At 41.1% G+C, this 25,255-nt stretch overlaps 1 protein-coding gene and 2 long non-coding RNA genes across 3 annotated transcripts in view; 2 read left to right on the forward strand and 1 right to left on the reverse strand.

Annotated features, from left to right (window-relative positions):
• The window catches only part of cntnap2a (contactin associated protein 2a), a 502,190-nt gene that overhangs the window by 217,130 nt on the left and 259,805 nt on the right, over nucleotides 1–25,255 (forward strand). The window contains exon 3 of the mRNA XM_088322778.1: nucleotides 8,196–8,389. Coding sequence (XP_088178904.1) covers nucleotides 8,196–8,389 — 194 coding nt within the window. The remainder of the gene's footprint in view (nucleotides 1–8,195; nucleotides 8,390–25,255) is intronic.
• Nucleotides 13,675–15,090, forward strand: LOC148348640 (uncharacterized). The gene is made up of 2 exons (XR_015847732.1): nucleotides 13,675–13,914; nucleotides 14,624–15,090. It is a non-coding gene; the product is annotated as an uncharacterized LOC148348640 (long non-coding RNA).
• On the reverse strand, nucleotides 15,174–16,679 carry LOC148348641 (uncharacterized). Its single transcript, XR_015847731.1, has 2 exons — nucleotides 16,279–16,679; nucleotides 15,174–15,549 (listed from the first exon to the last, which is right to left on the reverse strand). It is a non-coding gene; the product is annotated as an uncharacterized LOC148348641 (long non-coding RNA).

Raw genomic sequence — 25,255 nt, forward strand, 5'->3', positions numbered from 1 at the left:
ACAAGAGGGCTCAGATAAATCCCACACAGCACGGGGAGAACATGCAAACTCCAAATGAGGAGGCTGCGGTCGTTGGAATTTAACCCTGGACCTCTAAACCGTGGGGCTGCGGGCTATCTACTCAGGTGCCGTGCTGTAGAGTCTGATTTAATTGAATTTGATTTGAATGTAACGAGCCGCTAAAAAACAGCTATAGCTGTGTGTTTGCAGTTTGTTTTAGGTGGTTGTACATATTGACTTGTGCAGCAAACATCAGCCTCTCAGTCGCACACTTGTACAGTCACAGGCACCCAACACACAAAGCCCTCCCTAACCTGCCTGTGTAATGGCATATGCTGTGTGCAGTCTCGGAACACAATGCAAGATACGTTGATATCAATGACAATAAAGACAATTCTATTCACAATCCACAAACTAGTGAACCAGCGATAACCGTAGTACTAAGTATTAAGGTGTACACAGGGTTGGGTAGGGTTATTTTAACTGAATTACTTTCAACTACTTTTAGATTACTCCAATACCAAACATGCTAATAAAAGACAAAATAAACTAAATATGAATAAAATGATGACTCTCGACACGTGGTAAGCTTTCTCTCCTGGCTTTGATCTCTTTGATCTCCGGCAAAACTAACATAAAATGCGACAGAAACAAAATGAAAATAAATCCAAACAGCTTGCCAACATCATTTTTGCCGTTCCATGTATTCCGTTACTCCCCAAGCCTGCACACAATTTAGTCATTTTATTCATATTTAGTTTATTTTGTCTTTTATTGGCATATTTGGTATTGGAGTAATCCAAAAGTAATTGAAAGTAATCAAGTTAAAGTAACCCTACCCAACCCTGGGTGTACATCACTAACAGTATTTCATCATGTCTTATCATCACTCAGGCCAACATGTGCCATGCTTAAGAGTTACTCCATTCCCTGTATTCTCTTTGCCACCTTTTTAATTTCACAAACACCCTTTTAAATGTTTTTGGTTTGTTTCAAAACTGGTACATTGTTTTTATGACAACATTTTTTACAAAGCAAAATCCATCCCCAAAGAATTGAGGTGATACGGACCAGCTTGTAGTGTATCCACTTCTCACTTATGTGTCTCCTGATGTTGTGCCTGTTAATCTCTGTACCCATTCTTGTATATTCCCTATTTGGTCTAATTCACTTATTGGCTAAGAACCAAACCCAGAGGCGCCCATCTGTTGGTCCAACCTACGTAAATTAAACAGTAGTCCAAATATACAGAGAGCACATTGGTTCACAAAAATAAAATAAACATAGGTTGAGACTTATAACATTGGTAAAATGGCGGCGCCCTCTGTTGGCTGCGGCTGCATCGGCTCGCTACAACGGGTCAGGTGTATCGACATTTCGTTCTGTGTACATTGTTACAAAGAATGACAATACAAAGGAAATTATTATTATTATTATTAGATAGTAGAGAGGGAATAACGGATAACTTTTAAATTAAATGGAATACTTAGGCCAGGGGTGTCGAACTCAATTTACCTTGTGGGCCACAAGATAGCACAAACATTCTCTCGGGGGCCGGACTAGTAGATTAGAGAGAAAGAAATAGAGAAAGAAATAAGACAAAGCAAAGGAGAGAAAAAGAGGGTGGGACAAAGAATGAGAGAGAGAGAGAGAGAGAGAGAGAGAGAGAGAGAGAGAGAGAGAGAGAGAGAGAGAGAGAGAGAGAGAGAGAGAGAGAGAGAGAGAGAGAGAGAGAGAGAGAGAGAGAGAGAGAGAGAGAGAGAGAGAGAGAGAGAACGTGAGAAAAACGAGATACCAATAATGAGAGAGGGGGAAAGAAAGATATCCAAAGAGAAATGGAAAGAGAGAAGGAGAGAAAAAAAGGAGATGAAGATATAATAGGAGAAGAAGAGAATGGGAAAGCAAGAGAGAGAGAAAGAGACAGGAGAGAGAAGGAAAAATGGAAGAGAGAGCAAAATAAGGTAAAAAGACAAAGAGAGATAGAGAAAAAGACAATTAGAAACAAAGAAAAAGAAAAAGAGAGACACAGAAAGTGAAAGAGACAGCGAGAGACAAAAAGGGAGGGGAAAAAAGAGTGAGTGAGTGTGAGAGTGAGTGTGAGAGTGAGTGTGAGAGTGAGTGTGAGTGTGAGTGTGAGAGTGAGAGTGAGAGAGAGAGAGAGAGTGAGAGTGAGAGAGAGAGAGAGAGAGAGAGAGAGAGGGAACGTGAGAAAAACAAGATACCAATAATGAGAGAGGGGGAAAGAAAGATATCCAAAGAGAAATGGAAAGAGAGAAGGAGAGAAAAAAAGGAGATGAAGATATAATAGGAGAAGAAGAGAATGGGAAAGCAAGAGAGAGAGAAAGAGACAGGAGAGAGAAGGAAAAATGGAAGAGAGAGCAAAATAAGGTAAAAAGACAAAGAGAGATAGAGAAAAAGACAATTAGAAACAAAGAAAAAGAAAAAGAGAGACACAGAAAGTGAAAGAGACAGCGAGAGACAAAAAGGGAGGGGAAAAAAGAGTGAGTGTGAGTGTGAGTGTGAGAGTGAGTGAGAGAGAGAGAGAGAGAGAGAGAGAGAAATAAATACATACAAATACAGTGTCTTTGTTCGAGGCACCTGGCTTTGGCAACATCAAGTGGACATATTTCAACCTGCAGCTCGTTTTTCTCTTGCGCTTCTCTGAGCCTTGTCTTGCGGGCCGGATTCAATCCCTTGGCGGGCCTGATCTGGCCCCCGGGTCGCATGTTTGACGCCCCTGACTTAGGCTATTGATTTCACCTTAAAAACCTTTGCTGGTCTAGAAATTCAGTCAACTGGAAACGGAGCATAATTGTTAATATTTGTGTCTAATACATTTAGCAACCTACACGAGTTGGCTACACATTTTAGAGTGTTCAAGTTTTGCAATTTAAGCTTTAAGGAACTATTACAGCTGCCACCACTTCACTTTTTAAATACTTAATATAAATAACATTTATATTATGTATAAAATATTTGAAAAAAAAATGTCGCTAACATGGGTGATTTTTTTTTTTATTTAAATGGTGTTATCTATAAATGTGTTAGTAAATTTCACACATTAATATTTGGGATACAATATATGCACAGTAAGTAAACCGTGACATAAAAGTTGATCACTGTATTTAAATATCCATTTTTGTAGTCTTTTTACATGACTTACAAAGTTGATTTGTGTCCAAGGTAGACATGGATGAGTGAATAAGAAGGACTCAAAATGGTGCCCCCACGTTCTAAAATTGCTATCCAGCGTTGTATTTTATAATGTACCCCTGTTTATTTATTATTAGAGTGGAACCTCGGTTCTCGACCATAATCCGTTCCAGAACCCTGTTCGAAAACCGATTTGTTCAATCACTGAAATCGTTTTTCCCATTAAAAGTAATGTAAAATCATTGTAATCCGTTCCAACGCCCTGAATGTTTACCATGAACGTAAACATGAAGCTAATCGTACGTTTGCGTTGAGATTGCGCTAACATGAACGTGTAATGAAAAAAAAAAAGGATTATGAACAGGATTTCGTACATTTGTTGTGGACGGTGGGGAGAGAAAAATCATCAAAAGTATTTCAACCTCTTCCAAAACTTGCGGCAGTTGCTTGCTTATAGCGCTCACTTCCTTAGCCGCATCACTCGATTTCACAGCCTCCTTATTCTTTACTATCGTACCGATAGTAGATTTAGCCACGCTGTATTCACTAGCAAGATCGGAAATTCGTACACCTCTTTCATATTTAGCTATTGTCTTTCTTAAAGGCAATAGTTGGACGAACAACTTGTCTTTTTTCACCTGTCCTGCTTGCACCGACCTTCTTCGGAGGCATAATTAGGGGCTTAAACACCCGTACGCCGCTCAGCATCGCACCCCAGCGTACCGGCGTTCGAACTCCGATTTTTTTGACCTAACAGCGGAGCAAGAATTTCTCGAAATTTTTGGTCGAACACCGATTTGTCCGAACTGAGAGGCGTTCGAAAACCGAGGTTCCACTGTACTAGTTTGTGGTCATATTCTAAAGAATAGATCAGATCTAAAAACATCTTTCAAAAACGAGGTTAAGGATGTAAGGTGTGTTACAGGATAGTCTTTTCTTTTCCTTTCTTGTCCTTTACGTGTTCATCTAATGTCAGGTGATATGAATGTTGGAAAAAACTGAGGCTGGAAATGAACTTGTTCTTGCGAAATTTAATGGCAGAATATACCGAACACAATTGTGATATAGACAAAGGCTGCATTCTGACAAAGTGTCTAATTAACATTAAAGCACGCTTTTTATACATATTCTGAGTTCTCGCCGATAGTTTCACAAAGCATTATCAAGCAGCTGTTGCAGTTCCGGTTTATTATTAGTATTATATTTTTATTGTTGCTTTTCAACCTGTTGCAGACCATTTAGGGGCGGCAGTAGCTCAGGAGGTAGAGCGCTCGTCTTGGGATCAAGGGATCCCAGTTCGAATCCCGGCTTGTCCGTGTTACATGCCGAAGTGTCCTTGGGTAAGACACTGAACCCCTAAGACCCCCAATAAGCAGGTTAGCGCCTTACATGGCTGCACGGCCGCTATTGGGAAATGTGAAGCACATTGTAAAGCGCTTTGGGAAGTCATTGACTTGAAAAGCGCTATAGAAATGCAGATCATTTCATTTCATTTCATTTAAACAGCGTGTGGATAAAAGTACTCGGGTGGTTTGGGCACATGGAGAGGATCTACAGAGCAGAAGTAAATGGAAAAATACCAAGAGTAAAGCTGCGATTGACGTGGATGGATGGTATTATGACGGCACTGCAGGAAAGGGGTCTAAATATCGTGGAAGCTAGAGATCTTGTTGGTGATAGGAATGAGTGGAGATGTGTTGTAAAAGGAAAGTGGGATGTTTACCTGTATGATGCAGCAGGGGTAAACCAGTGAAAGCTGTCGGGCCCTGCTGTTGAACAGAAGAGTGTGTTGTGTGACCCTGACCCGGGTGACATGGCCGCTTTCTTGTGTCCCGTTTCATCTGGAGGGACGAAAGCATGACCAACTTGAGTGCCGAGGTCCATAACTCGTTTGGGTGTTTGGGCATTTGGGTTGACCATGGTCCAAACATTTTTGTGTGTGTTTTTTTGCTACGTATTCCCTTTTTTTATTTTCTTTGTTTTTGTATGTATCTGTCCTGCTGTCGGTCACCCCTCTCGAGGGATATGACCAGGGTAGATAGATAGATCGATATATTTTTAAGGTTTCACTTTGAGTGTGCTCCCACTTTTCTGTGGTCTTAAACTCCGTTGAATCTCATGCCTTGATTTGCAGTCACGAGGCACTCTGGCAGTTTGCACAGTTAGTCCAACTTACTGTTTGTCAAAGTGCCTTGCAGTTTGCACACAATTATCCATTGATACAAAAGCTCGATATACTTCATGTATAGTACAGTTTTCAAGTGCAAATAAATACATACATACTGAAAGACGTGTTTTGCAGCCTAATATCCCCTTCTGACAACCAAAGGAAGACCCATTTATCGCAAGTCATATTAGGTGTTTTAGGCCTGTGACACCGTAGCATATAAATTAAACCAAACAACCATATTAAATAGGTCAATTGCAAGATGTTGAATGTATTTACAACTTAAAATGTGTATCTGACAGCCAGTACTTCACCTTCAGTACTCTAGAAGTAGCTCTCAATTTGTGTTTTTGGGAGGCTAGTCCTTAGTGAACAGTGATTCCTGCATCCCAAGGATATTTTCAACTAGCACCCACTTGTGATAATTGACAATCACAATAGATTTGCTACAACTTACTATGTCATTTTATATTGCTAGATGGCATTGTGTTTTAAGCTATGAGCTGATGACTGTATTAAAACTATTTCTGTATCTGATTTCAAATTTAGTACAACTGGAAGCAACTGGTATACTCCTGCACAATACATATATTGTTTGCTGTCTCTAAAATTCGTAGTATTATTGAGTTTTGTGCAAATGTGTTATAGTGGCCCTTTTGCAAATTGCTGTGATTTAGTTAAGTTTTATATATATATATATATATATATATATATATATATATATATATATATATATATACCGCAGCCATATCCCCGAGTGGGAGGTGGCTAGAGTCATTTCTGACTCTTTTTGTGAGATTGATAAAGAGGAGGGGATTCCCAGCCCCCTCGCTCAACCCAACTGAGGTGTTGGGAGTCATTAGGTGACCAAACCCCCCAATTCCAACCCCTAATGCTGAACGCCAAGCAGGGTACCAATGTTTAAGTCTTAGGTATGACTCGGCCGAGGCTTGAACCACAACCTCCCAGACTCGGGGCGAGCGCAATACCCCATAGGCTAAGTTTTATAAGTATCCTAATTTCCATGAGTGACGCATCTTTCAGCCAAATATGACAAAATCAATAACAACAGTATCTTCTGCATGCATTGAATGAAATGTGCTTTGTGGTAATTCTCTATAAATAAGTACATATATCAAGCCCTACTAAGAAGTTTTCTGCATTTTATGTTATTTAGAATGTCGCCGTAAATGAAATGGATGCTCTCTATTTTATAATGAATGGACACAATGGGAGGGCAATGTGTTCACACATGCTGTGTGGCTGACAGTGGCAGAACCTTCCATATGTCACTGAGCTATGAATGCAAATATCAGAAAGGAATCCATTCTAAAATGTCTTGCATACTAATGCCGTTCTCCAAGATGTACAGGTATAGGCCTCACAGCCCTCACCTATGCATTATTACATATCATTTAAGCAGAAACAGCACTACTCACCACAATGGAGCCAGAAGGCTCTGCATGTAAGAGCTAAATAAAACATGACTTAGCCCACACTTTGCCGCTGTCTGTCTTGGTGGAGAAACTAGCTTCTGGACACTGACCAAGAATAAAACGACACTGTATAACTTTGGAAAAGCACACACTCAATATGAAATGGTATTATGAGAATATTAAGTTCCTTCTCAGGTAGTCCTCAGGTGGTGTTGGGGGATTTGGAACTGAGCTCATCTGCTTTTTAAAATTTAAATTCCCACTGCCTTATCTCTCTACATATATATTTTTAACTACAGGTAAGTAGGAAGGTAGGTAAATGGATAGATAAATGGGTAAATGTCATTCAGGACCCACTCCTTCGTTTGAATAATATTTGATTGACAAAATATACAACAAAATCCATAGAAAACAAATGACAAAATACAAGACCAAGTAGACAACAAGATACATGACAAAAAATGACAAATTGCATAAATATATGAAACCATTGCTTTTATGCCATAAATCCAGGCGTTGCATTATTTATTTATGTGCTGACTTATTTAAATGACATGCACTTGTAGGTGTTTACTTATTAATACAGTTATTTTTACATATGTCAGGAATGGTCCTCCATATTCTTCATCACTGCCATAATCCTTTACACAAAATAACAATGACATTCTACCTACCTACATACCTACCTACCTACCTACCAAAAGCCCTAACACCCAAACAAGTTAAGCACCTCGGGACCCATGTTGGTCATGCTTTCGTCCCTCCAGATGAAACGGGACACAAGAAAGCAGCCATGTCACTCGGGTCAGGGTGACGCAACACACTCTTCTGTTCAACACCAGGGCCTGACAGCTTTCACTGGTTTACCCCTGCCACATCATACAGGTGCCCTGCCCATCCCTTAGAACGCAAGTGTAGGCTTTGCAGATGATCTGACAAAGGTAGGCTGTAAGGCAGGGCTTTAAATACAGAGCTTTGGTAGGAAATTCAAAACAGCTGGTGGTAAACAGGAACAGCCAGGTGGAACAGATCAGGTTGCGGTGACAGAATAGGGAGGTGATTGGTGCTGGTTACCGGTAGAGAGAGAGCTCATGACAAACTTACCTTGAGATGACATCCTTACCGACTGAGAGTATATGATCGTAACTAAGTAATGACTATACATCTACAATCAAGAAAAACAAAACACGTAATTTTAGTTGATTGGATGCTCTTTATTGTCATTATGCAAAAGTACAACACAATCTGAAGGCTTCTCCTTTCAGTGAGAGAAAGTTATTGCCTGGTTTATTGACATTTTAGAGTGTTCCCTGCCCACTGCCTGAAGACAGTGGGATGGGCTCCAGCACCCCTGCGATCCTAGCGAGGATAACCGGTGCAGAAAATGGATGATTACATTTGAGAGTTCTTGCAAACTTCAACTTTTTGTTTGTTTTCAGGTGCCGGTGGATGGTCTCCGCTCGACAGCGATCACTACCAGTGGCTGCAGGTGGACCTGGGCTCCAGAAAGCAACTGAGCGGCATTGCCACACAAGGTCGCTACAGCAGCTCTGACTGGACAACACGGTACCGTCTTCTCTACAGCGACACGGGGAGGAATTGGAAACCTTATCACCAAGATGGCAACATTTGGGTGAGTGCCACATTGTTTGTTTGTGTCATTTTGGTCCAAGAAGTCGTTTCCAATAGTTGTCATTTTCCTGGCAGTGTTTGCACTGCAAACTGGGCTGCTTGCCTTTGCAGCTTCGGGGATGTTTTAGCTAAGCCAAGTCTTGGTCGGAATCCCAAACGGTTATTGTCGATTTTTGTATAAAATCATAGTAAATGAATAAACAGAACGGACATGAATCAGTCACTAGGGGACTTTAGTTAGTGTAAAATAAAAAGTCCTAGTATATTTAAAACGAAACGTTTATACACCCTAAATTCTGCACTATTAGATGCATAGGAGCATTCAATTGAAACTTGGTTTTCAAATCTGGCACTTTTTACCAATGTTACCAAATCTGGCCCGCTTTATGTAAAGTGTGGACACCACTGATAGCAACCAACGGTTTTACTAATGTAATTTGTATCTCTATATGCGGTGCCTTCCCTACGTGATCTGGATTTAATTGCCATTACATCCAATGCAATTAAAACCTAAGCAGCTATTCGGTGTTCTTACCAATGGTATTCAGCTCGATCCCCGTTGCCCACAATGCAATACAAATGTGGTCAGCAAATTTTATAGACTGATTACCGTAAATTCCGGACTATAGAGCACACCTGATTATAAGCCGCACCCACCACATTTGAAGAGGAAAACTGATTTTGTACATACACAAGTCGCAACTGTATATAAGCCGCATGCGCCCACATTCAAACATTTAACACAAACACAAAATTAACCCAAACCCGACTTCAAGTCCCGCGATTGAAACTAAATGTCCTTCATTAAAGTCCACAGTTCAAAAATCACAGCCGGCAAAATGAACGGAAAATGATAACGGTACTTAAGGTTTGATGCAGACTTGCAGAGTCCAGGTCCCGTTGAAAGTAATCCAAGGAAAAAGTGTATATTTCCAAAGGTAAGGGTGGGAAAAATTTATCAGATGAACACATTTACTCACGCAACTCCTTTTTCTTTAACCAACTTTTTACCCCCTCTTCTTTCCTTGTCCGTCCCTCACCTTTAGCGGTCCCCACTTAAACTCGGCACCCCGCGTTTGTTCCGCCCCTCATTTTTCGTTCACCCGTACAAAACATATCAGAATAATTGCCTAAAATAAATACAAATAAATACATTACAAAAATATACAGTTGCAAATACATATTATACATAGGTTACTCATATTTACAAAGAAAGACGGTACACCGAGAGAGTTTTCAAAGCTTTAATAATAATAATAATATAGCTCTGACAGGGCAGTTAATGGTAGCAACACTCAAGCGCCACTAGCGGCCGTTAGAAAAATTACATAAATTGGCCGCATCACTGACTAAGCCGCAGGGTTGAAAGTTAGGGAAAAAAGTAGTGGCTTATAGTCCGGAATTTACAGTAATTGCACAAATATGGTAATGCAGATCCAGTTCTGTCTGCATATAAGGTGCGCTGCATGATAAGGCGCACGATCAAATTTCTGGCAAATGTTTTTTTTTTTTTTTTTTGGGGGTGAGCCTTACACTCCAGAAAATACAGTAATTGAGCAATGCCACTGTCAACTCGTTTACTATGGAAATGTTTGTACCATGAGAGACTTCTTTACTTTACTATGTGTTACGTTCTTAAAGTCTAGGACACAACAAATAAAAATACATTTTGCTTGCTGGTGAGAGAGCATCAGCGATATGTTTTGTTTTTTTCTTTTGTAATGGTTACTGTAAGCTCCGGTCGTGGCCTCTCAGGTTATATCAGGATGGAACTTTAAAGGAGCAAAAATAAATGAAGCTGTTGTTTATGAGTCCTGCTTCATAACTATTAGTCGTGATTATATATTTCAGTGTTTGTGTTTTCGTATTAACCCTGATTCATTGCCTCTCTCATTTCTGCAAACGGTCCAAAACACATTATTCTCCCAGGTGTTTGCGGGAACTACCACATACTTTTATGGAATGGCACATCACACAATGAATGTACACGTTGCTTTTTATACGTATTTCCTCCTACATCTGAGAAAATGTATTTAATATAAGAAGTAAAGCGTGATACGCACCCAGAACCACACACACTTTACCTTAGCACTAGTTGGGATACAACACCAATGTCTCTCTGAAATTAACAAGCAAAACATCAATTCATTTCTTGATGCATTCATTCATTCATTTCCCCAACGTCCTCTGTTTATCTGGGACACCAGGCTTTGCAGGGTAGCCCAAACACCTTTATTTCAAGCCACTCCGCCCAGCTCATCTGAAAGGATCCTAGAGACGTGGTCTTACCATTGTGTACTGGGTTATCCCTGGGGCCCCCTGCTGGTGGAACTTGCCCGAAACACCTCCTGAGGGACACTTCCAGGAGCGGCAGTACTTATTCCCTGCCGGATGACTAAGTTTCTTGCCTTATCTCCAAGGGATAGCAAAGACACTCATTTTCAGACACATGTAATTGGGGTATATTTTCTGTCATAATCCAGAGTTATTGATCAAAGGTTAGGTGTAGAACATAGATTGTCTACTAAATCAAGCACTTTCCCTTTTTCCTCTGCTTGTTCACCACAATGGATGGGTACAGGGTCAGATTGATTAGTTGCACTGATTCCCGTTTCGATCTACTGCTCTAGCCTGCCCTAACACATGAAGGAGACCGCTGATTTTTGATCTCCTACACTTGGGGGCTGATCTCACCCCCGATCGGAAGTGGACCTTACACCCTTTTCTGGCCGGGGACCATGGTATCAGACTTGGAGGTGCTGATTTTCAAGCCAACAGCTTCACATTCGGCTCTGAACTGCTCCAGTAAGAGCTGAAGGCCAGAGTGAGGAAACTAACACTACCACATCACCTGATTAAGAGAGACTGAATGGTAAGGCCTGAAACCGGGCCTTTCTATGCCTCGAAGCACATAGATTCTAGTTATAAAGGTTATGAAAATAATAGCGACCTCATTGGCAGAGTCCAACCCTCATTGGAACGGCCTGTATCTGACTGTCTAGTACCCCATACAAAGAGCACACGCCACAGGTCTCCCTACGGACCTTGGTTGAATACCTTTTCTGAGTCCACAAAACACATGTAGACTGGATCGGCAAACTCCCATGCACCTTGCAGAGGTTTTGAAACTGGTCAACTGTATAATGCCCAGGACCAAAACCACTAAAGATTTGATTTCCTGACGGAATTTCATCTCCAGTACCCCTGAATAGACCTCAACAGGGTAAACTGAGAAATGCGATTCAGCTGTAGTTGGAACACACTCCCCAGTTCCCTTTCTTAAAAAAAGGGACCACCACCTCGTTCTGCCAATCCAAAAGTACTGTTCCTATGTCAACACAATGATGCTTAGGCCTATCAACACCAACAGCCTAAACACAAGTAAAACACAACGGATTGTACTGTTTGCAAGGATATGAGATCCTGGAGGGTGAAGTAAGCGTGTTTAACCTGAAAAGAGAAACTTAGCATAAATCAGCGCTGATGCATTAATGTGGCGTATAATAACCCAGCTTGGTGGCCTTGGGGGTGTGGCATCCGCCCCGAGACTGTGAGGTTGTGGTTCAAGCCTCGGCCGAGTCATACCTAAGACTTAAACATTGGTACCCGTTGCCTTCCTGCTTGGCGTTCATCATTAGGGGTTGGAATTGGGGGGTTTGTTCACCTAATGACTGCCAACACCTCAGTTGGGTTGATCGAGGGGGCTGGGAATCCCCTCCTCTGAATCAATCTCCCAAAAAGAGTCAGAAATGACTCTAGCCACCTTCCACTAGGGGGATATGGCTGTGGTGTGTATATATATATATATATATATATATATATATATATATATATATAAATGGCAAGATGAATGGCACCATTAAGAACAATAAACATGCTAACTACTACTGTGAACTACTGCAACCTCAATCACTACACTACACAGTCAATCATGCCACTCTACACAATTTATTTTGTTATATTGCTATAAGTTGGTGACCCACTTAACTTGTTGCACATGTAGTGTTTGCATACAAATTGAGGGAGGGGGGTCTGTTTAATTACCATGCTAACCCAGACCATGTGTCTCCCCCTCTGCCAATCAGAAGTGAACCAGATAAGGAAGCTTTCCTCCCAAGGAATGATTGTCCTTTCCTAAAAACAATGTCACTGTATTCGCTCAGTGATTCCCTCAGGAAGATCACTGATAAACAGTTTATAATTGGTTTTGTGAAACTGCAGTCATAATGACATTGACGGATGTGTGTGGTAATTTAAACACCATTTGCAACATTGAGTAGGTTGTCAAGGCCTTACAGTTATCATTTTGCTTGATGAGAAACTAAATTTCAGCTAAGCGCAATACGAAAAAGGTTGGCTAGAAGCATATACATATTTTGCCGTGCTCAAAATATCGTAAACCAAAAAGCACCATACACCATTGATTGCCCTCTTATACTACCTTACATAATTCGCAATAAAAACAATTTATAGAACCAGCTAGAGAGCACATACAGCTACAAATTCCAATCACCCGGATCATTATCCAGCTTCCATGCAGCTTACTAACAACTGAATATTTGCATCACCTATGTTGGAGCAGAGAAACCTCCGAAACATGCAGGACATGCGTCTCTCGAGGACCGGGTTGGCCCCCCCTGAGCGAGAGAGAGAAAGAAAGAGAGGGCGGATAAGAAAGTGACACCAAGAGATGTCGCATGAGAGAGAGCTCGAGAGTAAAATAACGAGAAGGCAAGTGAGAGAGAGAGAAATAGAGAATGGCATAGAGGATGAGGGAGAGAGATAGAGAGTGACATAGAGGGCAAGTGAGAAAGAGCAAAAGAGTGACAGAAAGAGAGGGCAGGTGAGAGCAAGCGAGAGAGTGACGGAATGAGAGGGAGAGAGAGAAGAGAGAGAAAGTAAGATTAAGAGAATCTAAGAGAGAGGGAAAAAGAGTAATGCAGAAAGATAAAGAGAAACAGAGTAAAAAAAACGAGAGAGCGAGAGAGCGAGAGAGCGAGAGAGCGAGAGAGAGAGAGCGAGAGAGCGAGAGAGCGAGAGAGCGAGAGAGCGAGAGAGCGAGAGAGAGAGAGAGAGAGAGAGAGAGCTAGCGAGTGACAGAAATAGATGGCGAATGAGAGAGCGTTAGAGTGTGACAGAAAGAGAGGGAGAGAGAGAAGAGAGCGATAGTAAAATTAAGAGTGTAAGAGCGAAAGGCAAAAAGAGTAATACAGAAAGAGATGGAGAGAAACAGAGTAAACTAATAACAACATAGAGATAATGAGAGTGAGAGCGAGAGAGAAAGGCTGCGTCCCATTCTTCGCACTTTCACTCGCTATGTGCCCTAGTCACTCGGTTTGCGCGTTCACGTGAAAATGGGGTGTGTCCCGATACTCTCAAGACCGAGGCAGAAGTGCCCTCAAACCAAGTCGTAACCACTTCAAGACCGAGGGGGCTCTCGACCTCACTTGGCAGCGAAGTGACTACCCAGAAGGCTTTGCGAATTCTCAATATCAACAAAGATGCCCGAAAAGGAACCACACAAATGTAAGTAGTTTTCCACAACCACGCATGTATTTGCAATAAAATGTATTGAGATATCTTAGTTAGACGTAAATGCAATAGAAAATCGTATTTTCGCGTTAAAACACGAACATTGCAAAATCGCTACTTTACGAAGTGCACTAATCTACCAAGGGAGCTGGCAAAAAAAAAACCTTCACGCTACAAACTGTAAAGTAGGATAACTGTGCAGAAAATCACGGTTCAGCCCATCCCTGTTTTTATCTTAAACGAGTCGTGCTTTTCATGTACATGGCCAGTCGCTAAAGGAGCATAGTCAGAATACCGTTCTGGACATAAGCGCTTGTTTACTGCACACAATTTCGGGTGTCGTGTTTTATTTACAATATGATTCTTTCATGTGAGATCAGAATGCATTAGTTTTCATCATGCATTACGAGTAATGTCTCCGAATTTCACGTGGAAATACAGTTGAAACAAACTACTATCACATAGTTCACTGTCTTCTCTGTAAACACATATTAAGTGAACGAATTACCTTCTCAAAATGTTGTCCAAATGTGGAGACAATTCTAAAGCATATGTGATGCTGGCCAATAGAAGGCTCATACAGCCATAAGAATAACATGTCAATTTCATGTCTCACATCAACTAGTTGAGCATCGTATACACAGTTGTTTTTGTACAATACATCAGCATTAAGTAATTCTTGTTTTTTCCACCCAACCTAAAGGCCATTGTAGAACGTCCCGTGGAAGAGCTGGTCACCATCACAGCTACCACGCCATCCACACCACCGGGCACGTCGTTGGCACCTTCTAATCCGGCGCCAAACCCCAAATCACCCAGAAAAAAAAGGAAGCACGATACACTCCTTGACTTTTTGAAAGTGGAGTCTGCCGGAGTGAGGATAAGTCTCGAAGAAACTGTGGCCAAAACTGAGCGGTTCCCGTCCTTTTTGGGAAGCTCGTGGACAAATTTCCAGAACAGTGACATCTCTGCAATGTTTCCCTTTGTTTTATAAAAGGAAAATATTTTTTTTTATTAAGAACTCAATGAAGTTCCAGTTTGTGTTTTCCAGCTTCATGGAAGTATTGGTATATTTTTGTTAAAATTTGTGACACATTATTTATTTACTATTATGTATTTTGGCCCAATGTGAGTTTGTTTTTCTGAAAGTAAAGTATTATTTAAGCTGGAGTGATTTGTAGTTGTTTTCTGTCCAACAGTCACATAGTTCACACGCAGTATCTCACATCATTATGAAATAAACCACCAAGGTGTTACTCAAAATGAAGATGTTTATTGAATAGTAATGCAGAAAAGCACATAATGCAAATGTGGGTCTGACTTAAAGAGCCTAAAATATGGCTTTTGGGCAATTTATTCCATATTAACTGTGGACAATTCTTTGTACGGTGGACCTGGGAACCCTGAAGACCCGTGACACCACACGGTAGGACAGAGCGTGGGCCAGCCAGTACACGTAGATCAGGACCTCCAGCCATGGCCCTGTTCCCTCTTTAGCAGCTCCTGCAGGGCCCACATAACCTTCTTGCTCAACCTTAAGTCCTGAATGAGTTCTGACTCCACATTCAACCATAAGCACAGGATGGGAACATTCCTGTCCAACCTGTCCATGCTTATGGGACAGCCACTCTGGAACACAATAGAAAACAAACATTTTAGACATAAATGTGGGCATAGAAAAGAAAAAGACCGCTTTAACTGTGATGTAAGCATCATGAAAAAATGTTGAAATTTTTTTGGTTTGAACAAATTTATTGACACTAATAACAAAAAAAAACAATCATGACAATCACAACAGCAATCAAGCACATTCACAATATTATATTCCGATATGATGTTATTAACAGCAAACACAATGTGAGGGTTTGAACAACCCTTCTCGAAAATCCTATTTGCAATCAAGCATATTCACAATTTCATTATATGATATCTTTGTTAGTGTCAATAGATCTGTCCAAGCCAAAGTCGATTGTCTTTTTTGGTCTGAACAAATCCCTTGACACCAACAACAGAAAACAATCATGACCAAACAACAGCAATCAAGCACCTTTTTTATATCCAATGACAACTCTTTTGAATTAAATTCCTTATGAACTAAGGTTTTTGGGTCGTACAGGGAAGTTTGGTGACGATATTATGTCAGCTTAAGGGTCAGGTGGACTGTTCTTGTGTTTGTTTACTTTTCGTCATGTCACACATTCAAGACCCCTACTATGTGTCATAAAATGGCATTAAGATACTAATAAGTAGATTGCCATTTATGTCTACACAAACATAGGGTATTATGTGAACGTGCATTGTATGTTTACTCTTACTGTATTTGACCGAACGGGTCATTTTTTTACTGAGTGTACGTACCTTGTAAAGGTGAATCAGCACTACATAGCGCCGAAGCTGTCTTCAGTATAGCACATTTCTCCTCCGTTGATTGGAGACACGGAAAAGATGATGAGCTTTCAGGCAATCGGTAATAACACAGCTGTAGCGGGCATTTTTAACGTTGCACGAAATCTCCAACTGACACACTACTGAACACGCCTCAGGTTGAGACTCGAGTTGTTTACATGTGACGTAGGCCTATACGTCACTAAGGTCTACAGCCAATTAATATTACCGCCATCTCCTGGACAGGGGTGGAACCTTGCAAGTCTTGTCCAAACCTTTTCCACTTTGCACTCGACTCGATGAGGGCACTCCTCTATCGAGGGACCTCACTGGAGGGTTCTCGGGGCCGAGTGAGAGAAATGGGATTGGGCCAAAGAGTCAAACAAAGAGAAAGCGAGTGAGAGAGAGCTAGAGATTGACATAAAAAGTGGGCAAGTGAGAGAGCAGAAAAAAGTGACAGAAAGAGAGGGTAAGAGAGAGTTAGCGAGGGAGTGACAGAAAGAGAGTGAGAGAGAGAAGAGAGCGAGAGTAAGATTAAGAGTGTAAGAGAGAAAGGGAAAAAGTAATACAGAAATAGATAAAGAGAAACAGAATAAACTAATAACAAAATAGAGGTAATGAGACGGAGAGCGAGAGAGAAAGAGTCAAACGAAGAGAAAGCGAGTGAGAGAGAGCTAGAGAGTGACATAAAAAGTGGGCAAGTGAGAGAGGGTAAAAGAGTGCGAGAAAGAGAGGACGAGTGAGCGAGAACTAGCGAGTGACAAAACTAGAAGGCGAATGAGAGAGATTTAGAGAGTGACAGAATGAGAGGGCGAGTGAGAGAGAGCTAGAGTGTGACAGAGAGAGTGGGCGAGTGAGAGATAATTAAAGAGTGACCGGAATAGAGGGCGAGTGAGAGCGATCTAGAGCATGACAGAAAGAGAAGGGATAGTGAGAGAGAGCTAGAAAGTGAAAGAGAGGGTAGGTAAGAGAGAGCTAGTCAGTGTCAGAAAGAGCGGGCGAGTGAGAGAGTTGAAAAGTGACAGAAAGAGAGGGCAAGTGTCAAAGAGCTAGAGAGTGACATAAAGAGAGAGAGAGACTGAGAAAGAAGTGAAGTTACTAAAAATAAATCAGAAAAAATAGCGCAGGAGACAGACAGATGGAGGGAGGGAGAGAGATAAGAGACAGACAGCAATGTAGGGTGTAAGAGTAAAAGAGAAAAAAGAGAGAGAAAAAGAAGGATATAGAAAAAGATAGAGAGAAAACCAGAGTAAGAAAGATAGCGGAACAGTAAACATGAGAGAGGGAGAGACGGAGAAAACGAAAGAGTGAGAAGCAGAGAGCGAGAAAGGGGTGGGGGGCTGTTTGGATAGGAGTTAGCTCTTGATTCATGTGGAGCCGCTGCGGGCTACCTGATTGGTTCCCTGTTTTTTTTTAAGCCCAGTCCTCTCACTCTCTGGTTGTCAGTCCGTCAGCGAACCTCATTTGTTACAAAGCAAGCATTTTGACTCTGAGTCCCGCCTTTCCCGTTCTTGAACCCGTTTTTCCACTTGTCAATTCTTGATCTCCCCGTTTGTCTCCGGCTCCGACCTGTTTTTTGATTCAGACCACGTTTGCTCTCCTGTCCCGGATTACGACCAGTTTTTTGATCCTGACCACGTTTTTGCTCTCCTGTCCTGGCTATCAACCTGTTTTTCCGTCCTTAGCACCGCTGTCTCCTGCTCCAGAATATCCGCTTCCGTATTCGGATAATGATCAGATTGCGTGAGCGAGCACCGGATCGCAGGCGCTGCCCGTCCTCTTTCTATCAATAAACTTGTGGTTAAGGCTACGCATTTGGGTCCTGATTCCGTTCTGGTCATGACAATTACTTCTTTGAGATGCACAAATAACTATACCGGTAGAAAGTTTCAGGCATCTGAGTGTCCTTGTTTATCTTGTCAGCAGGCCCCTGATCCATTTGACCACGCTATAAAATAAACAGCGCAAAAAGCAAGTGAATAATAGTTAGCATGAAATCTCTCAGCATTTTCCAAACAAGCTTCAGTGCAACTAATGTGTGTGCCGTTGCTAGATGCACACTGTAATTTCCACTAATTCACAGGTGGTCCATAAACTGCGTCCCTGAATCCATAAGTGTTAGCGTTTATGTAAGAACTCCAGAGGCACAGCAACAAAGTAATCCTTCTTTGTATTGTCATGACATGAAGATGCTTTGTGTACTTTTGTGTATACTGTATATTTTTATTTCCCTAAACATATTGTACTGCATTTTAAATCAATGTGGATCTTTGATTTGATTGGTTTGCAGTTTGCATGACCAGGTGTGAACACAATATACACATTTTACATCTCCCACTGTACCTTTTTAATGAAAAACTTTACATACCGTAAATTCCGGACTATAGAGCGCACCTGATTATAAGCCGCACCCACCACATTTTGAGAGGAAAACCGATTTTGTACATACACAAGCCGCACCTGTATATAAGCCGCATGCGCCTACATTTAAACATGTAAGACAAACACAAAATTAACCAGAACCCGACTTCAAGTCCCGCGATTGAAACTAAATGTCCTTCATCAAAGTCCACAGTCCAAACATCACAGCCGGCAAAATGAACGGAAAATGATACCGGTACTTAAGGTTTGATGCAGACCTGCAGAGTCCAGTAATTCAAGAAAAAAAGTGTATATTCCCAAAGGTAAGGGTGGGAAAAATATATCAGATGAACACATTTACTCACGCAACTCCTTTTTCTTTAACCACCTTTTTACCCCCTCTTCTTTCCTTGTCCGTCCCTCACCTTTACCGGTCCCCACTTCCCGTCAGCCCGCGTTTGTTCCGCCCCTCATTTTTCGTTCACCCGTGCAAAATATATCAGAATAAGTGTCTAAAATAAATATAAATAAATACATTACAAAAATATACAGTTGCAAATACATATTATATATGGGTTACACATATTTACAAAGAAAGACGGTACACCGAGAGAGTTTTCAAAGCTTTAATAATAATAATATAGCTTTGACAGGGCAGTAAATGGTAGCAACACTCGAGCCCCGCTAGCGGCCGTTAGAAAAATTACATAAATCGGCCGTATCACTGAATAAGCCGCAGGGTTGAAAGTTAGGGGAAAAAGTAGTGGCTTATTGTCCGGAATTTACGGTACTTTAATTTCTAATTCAGTTGTCAATCTATTCCAGCTTCTAAAAATGAGGTAATGGTAGTTAAAGATAAACAAAACATGAAGTACTAGTTTGCTAAAGGTGTACTGTGTTTTATTTGACCACTGGACATTGCTCTATTGTGTGGTGCAACCAGAAACAAGAACTACAAACTTTGGAAACTCAAGTTACCCAACTGCTCCGTTTTTCTTCTGATTTTTTTTTTTTTTTTGCCCCTTCTTTCACAGGGTTTTTGTTTTTATGGGTTTCCGTAGCAAGGAGATTGGGGACTATCATGTTATGTAATAGAAACAAAAATAATTATCAATCCAGAACATGCACGCTGGTATGATGTTTTTTTGTTTTTTTCCATTCAAATCAATACTTTTTTTTTTTTAATTGAGTTTTTTTTAACTACTAGGTTATGCTGAATAATACACAATGTGCTTTTAAGATGATACCCTTTTAATATTGTAAAGAAATATTTTGAACTATCACCAACTCTTCTAGTTGACTCGTCCATTTGTACAGACAAACAACATTTATATTGATTTCCTCACTCAGAAAACTGTTTTTGGATTAAACTTGGATGTATAATTATTGTTTCAAAATCTTAAATGGCCTCTTTGTATTGCCTTAGACAGCACATCAGTTACCTTATTTTGAATTAAATGACGGAAATTTAATTCAATTTTCTCTGGTTAATGATTAATTGTCAGAAAATACAACTACAGCGGGTGCTTTAAGATTGATGTTTAGCTTTTGCAATATATAGTGAACATTTTTCACTTCAAGTCATTGTTTGAGTTATTTTTCTCTTGTACTTTTCTCAGTATTCTCTCGCAGGCCAGATAACATAATTTGGCTTGCAAACAAGAAGTTTGACATGCGTGCCATTTGGTGTCCTAAAAGACCAGAACTAGTTGACTGAAGAGAGTAGAATTTGGCTCTTAAATATGGAATTACCAATGTTTGTCCCATTTTCTTTGCACAACATAACCTACAAAGCCATGCTCGGAGCTTCACAAAAACAGCAATTTCTTCTATGGCCCCTGCTTTGTGCTGTACACTTGTCGATAAAAACAAAAGACCAGACCAGGCCACCTTGATTTCCCCTGGCACGGTTGGGGAAGGTTACACACAATAGGCGCTTGTCCGTTGCGCTCTAGAGCGGTTGGCTGGTTCAACAACAACAATCAAATGCCAGGAAAGGACGTTCAGTCTTGTTTTTCTGCTTCGGCTTTGAGAATCGGTCTTACTTTAAATGAAAACACACCAAAATTTAACTTTTTACGCACACACACACACATTTATAAATTGAAATCTTGTTGAAGAGCAAGGGTAAGTTAGAACGGGAGATCGACATGAAAAAGGTGTAATAATAACTTTTGTTTTGTTGAAATTCTTGCTGAAATATGTTGTATAGTTTTTGTGTAAGTGTCCTGCAATGATGAGTCCAACAGTGCCACCTGCTGGTATGGAGTAAGGTTTGATTTGGCTTTTGACATGTGACCAGAAGGCGGGGTTTATTGACGGTCTGACAGCGAGCTGTCAACGGTAAGACACGATTTCTTGGTGCTCCGAAAAAAAGTTAATTTAAAACATTAAAACCACAGCTGACAAATCTCTCAACATGCACAGTAATGTGTTTGATGATTTATTTTCGTTTTGTTTCTGTCGCCTTTTATGTCAGTTTTGCCGGACGTTGCATGTGGTGCTAAAATGCTAATTCCCCTTATAGATTAAAGAGATCAAAGCCAGCAGAGAAGGCTAACCACGTGTTGTGTTGTGTCTCATCATTGCAGGACACTTACAGAAAAACTATACAACATATGTCAGCAGGAATTTCAATAAAACAAAAGTTATTATTACACCCGTTACAGACAGACTGATCGGCGTCTACAAACCCTGTTGCAGTATGTTGTGGTGAAGACAGAGATTAGCTGAAAGGAAAAGCTTTCAATTTACTGGTCGATCTACGTTCCTACCCTCACCTTAGGTCATGAACTGTAGGACATGAAGGACGGATCAAAATCCTGGATACAAGTGGCTGAAATAGGATTGTTCCGCAAGGTGGCCGGGCTCCCCCTTAGAAATAAGGTGAGAAGCTCGGTCATCCAGGTGGGACTTCCGCTGGTCTTCCGCATTGAGAGGAGCCAGCATAGGTGGCTCGGGCATCTGGTAAGCATTCCTCCTGGATAGTGGCTCGGGCATTTAATAAGGATGCCTTCAGGCATGACCTACCAGCAGAAGGCCCCGGGGACAATCCAAGACACCATGGAGAGACTACGTCTCTAGGCTGGCCTGGGAACGCCTCGGGATCCTGTCAGATGAGTTGGATGAGGTAACTAAGGATAGGGACGTCTTGGCTTCACTGCTTAGGCTGCTGCCTCTGTGTCCTGAATCCAGATAAATGAAAGATGATGGATGACTTGATCCAATAGATACAACAGGTATCGAGCCTGAGTAGTGGTGGTGAGCGTGCCAACACCTTATCACCAGTGGAACAAATTATATTCTACGAGGCAATGGAAATTATCTCATTGTCACATGATTTTACCCATGGTGCCTGGAACATTGATTTTTATAGTGCATGCTGATCGGTTAGACAGACTCTTCACTTTTTCACCAGCGATTGTTAAATAATTGAGAAAACGGAAAATGTCCTTGGGCGAGAAACCCCTAATGCCCCTGATGTGCGTCTTGGATGGCTTTCATCGCTATCAGTGTGTGAGTGTGTGTGAATGAGTGTGAAGAACATTGTAAAGCACAGAGGAATCTGGACATTGACCTTTGAACATAATGCTCTACAAGCTATGTTACCTACGTAGTGCAGTTGTTCGCACATTTGCCTGACACACAAAATGTCCCCGGTTCGAGTGAAAACATATGTTTACCTGAAGATAGATGGGCGCCACCAGAATGTATTTGTTTAAGACACACCACAGGAAATGGTGCCCCTACAACCCAAGTGGTTGAGGGATCTAAAACCAACACACATGCATATTAAAACCAAGAGGTTTACCCAAAGGTGAAGAAGTGAAGAGACTGTTCAGAATTCACTGTGCAAATCTGTGTTGCTAGCACCGTTAACAAAAAAACAAACCAAAAAAAAAAAAAAAGTGTAATCATTAAATAAGCTGTATTCGTTTTTTAAGTGTCACCTGTACCACTGGTAGCCTTATTGTAAAGTGTCAGCAGTCACATCGCCACGACTTGGGTTTGATTCTCATTGCATACGATGTTAGGTGGTTATAGTAGGACAATCTATGTATTAATAGTAAGAGTTTTATGTCATGATCACTGTTGCGGGGAACCTGAGTCTGCTCCGTTGGCGCCAACAGCCACGAACGCTGATTGGCTGCTTCCTCTTATTTAAACCCCTGCTTTCCTGTCAACATTTGTCGGATCGTCTGTGAACCTACGCTACACGCTAGGCAAACTCGTGTGACTCCTGACTCTATCCTGCCCCGTTCTCCGTCTGATTCCCGTTGCCGACCTTTTTCTGAACTCGTTTGTTTTTGCTCCTCCGCCCCGGCCATCGACCTGTTTTTTTTTTTTTTTGCTTTTAACACTGCCTTCGCTCGACACGGAAGTGCCACTTCCGCGTTCCTAGCGATCTGCTACCCGTGACCGACGCTCCCCGGATTGTGGGTGCAAGCCCTTTCCTTCTTCTAAATAAAGCTGAGTAAAACAAACGCAATTGGGTCCCGTCTCCGTTCCTGGTTTGTGACTGTTTTACACAGATGATAGCTGTTACTGTAGTCTCAATTTCAGAGGAAGGTGCACCTTATGGATGAAAAATATGGGGGTTCACCATATAGAGTCAACTCTTTTGACTAGTTGTGTAGATATCCATTTGTTTTATATGAGCACACAGAGAACAAGAGCTTCCTTGGGTGTGCTTTGTGCTGCAAGGCATTTATTTTTTTATTATTTTTAACAGGTTCTCATGGTTGACAAACCAATTCCTTACGTTTAGAAAGTGTTGGTAAATGATTCGACTTTGGAGCAAGAGCAATTAAACGGCTCACTAAGCACACTTTCCTGAAAAAGTGACTTCTCTCCTTTTTCTCATCTTCATCATCCCACTCCTCAGTCCTTTTTTTCCCCTTTCTTTGCTTCGAAGTTGAATTGTTCATTCAGCCATGCGTAGATAAGTGCTGAATCCTGGGATTGACATAATAGACGAATAAAGGAAGGAATCGTAGGAATTCTGAAAGCGAGGGCTGTCGCCTTTTGAGGAGAGTTTAAAAAAATAAAACGTTATTTTCCGTTCTACAATGGAAGAGTGGTCTGGACAAAAAAGATATTTTGCACAGCCAAACTGCAAATGTAGAAATCATGTATTTCAAACTGGAAACAGGACTTTCTGGGATTCATTGCTTGCCTTTTTTGCCTTAAGCTAAGTTTACATGCAGGGTCAATTAATTTATTTGAAGTATTGTGGACAAATGAAGCTAATTATTTCACTTGTTGACACTAACATTCAGCTTTAGTTTAAAAGCAACGCATATAGATCTGTCTGATTCGGGATTAGACAACTTAGTGTTTAAATTGTAATGTTTAGACAAGTGTTTTAAAAGCTTTGAAGAAGGGGTGTTAAAATTGAATGGACAGATGCGGCGGCAGTAGCTCAGGAGGTAGAGCGCTCGTCTTGGGATCAAGGGATCCCAGTTCGAATCCCGGCTCGTCCGTGTTACATGTCGAAGTGTCCTTGGGTAAGACACTGAACCCCTAATACCCCCAATAAGCAGGTTAGCGCCTTACATGGCTGCAAGGCCGCTATTGGGAAATGTGGAGCACTTTGGGAAGTCATTGACTTGAAAAGCGCTATATAAATGCAGATCATTTCATTTCAGAGGGTCAAACAATTCGGTAGAAACCGAGCACCATTTTGAAAATGGTACATATAGTCGAGTTAACCTTATTGAACCCACTGAAAAGCTAACCAATATATTCCAATATACCGTAAATTCCGGACTATAGAGCGCACCTGACTATAAGCCGCATCCACCACTTTTCAGGTGGTTTGCCACTTTTGCACCTACACAAGCCGCACCCATGTATAAACCGCGTGCGCCCGCATTAATACTTGTGACACAATCGCAAGTTCAACCCAGACCAGGAGTAAGTTCCACGATTGTAACGACATATACAATACACCATTCTGGAACCAGAGTTGGCATCATAATTGAAAAATGATACCCGTAATTAACGTATGATGCAGACTTGTAAAGTCCGGGTCCCATTGAAAGTAATCCATGGAAACAAAATGTATATTTCCAAAAGTTAAGGGTAGGAAAAATATATATCCACTATTGTCCGCTGCGACAACAGACAAATCTACCGGTAACTAAGCTTTACACCAATTCCCACCAGCCCGCGTTTGCTCCGCCCCTTCTTTTTGATTCGTCCGTAGAACACATAACAGAATAAATCTCTAAAATAAATACATTACAAAAATATACAGTTGCAAATACATATTATACATGGTTACACATATTTACGAAGAAAGACGGTACACCGTGAGAGTTTTCAAAGCTTTAATAATAAAAATATCACTTTCATCCCAAACCGTGCCTTTGAAAGGTACCAACACGCTAGTAGGATCACGCTCGCAATGTGGTAAACGTGTCTGTTAAGAAAAAGCATCCCGCAATTGTGGAATTAACGGAAGATCGTCCTCAACTTCCTCCTCATTACTATCGCTATCAAGGTCGTCTTCCTCATCATCGGAACGTACCTTAACTTTACAGACAATGTATGCTTAAACTTAGAGGATGCAGTCTTTCTTGGCGCA

The sequence above is a fragment of the Urocampus carinirostris genome, chromosome 18 (genome assembly GCF_059441175.1).
Source record: "Urocampus carinirostris isolate Australia breed hairy pipefish chromosome 18, RoL_Ucar_1.0, whole genome shotgun sequence".
NCBI classification, from domain to species: Eukaryota; Metazoa; Chordata; class Actinopteri; order Syngnathiformes; family Syngnathidae; genus Urocampus; species Urocampus carinirostris.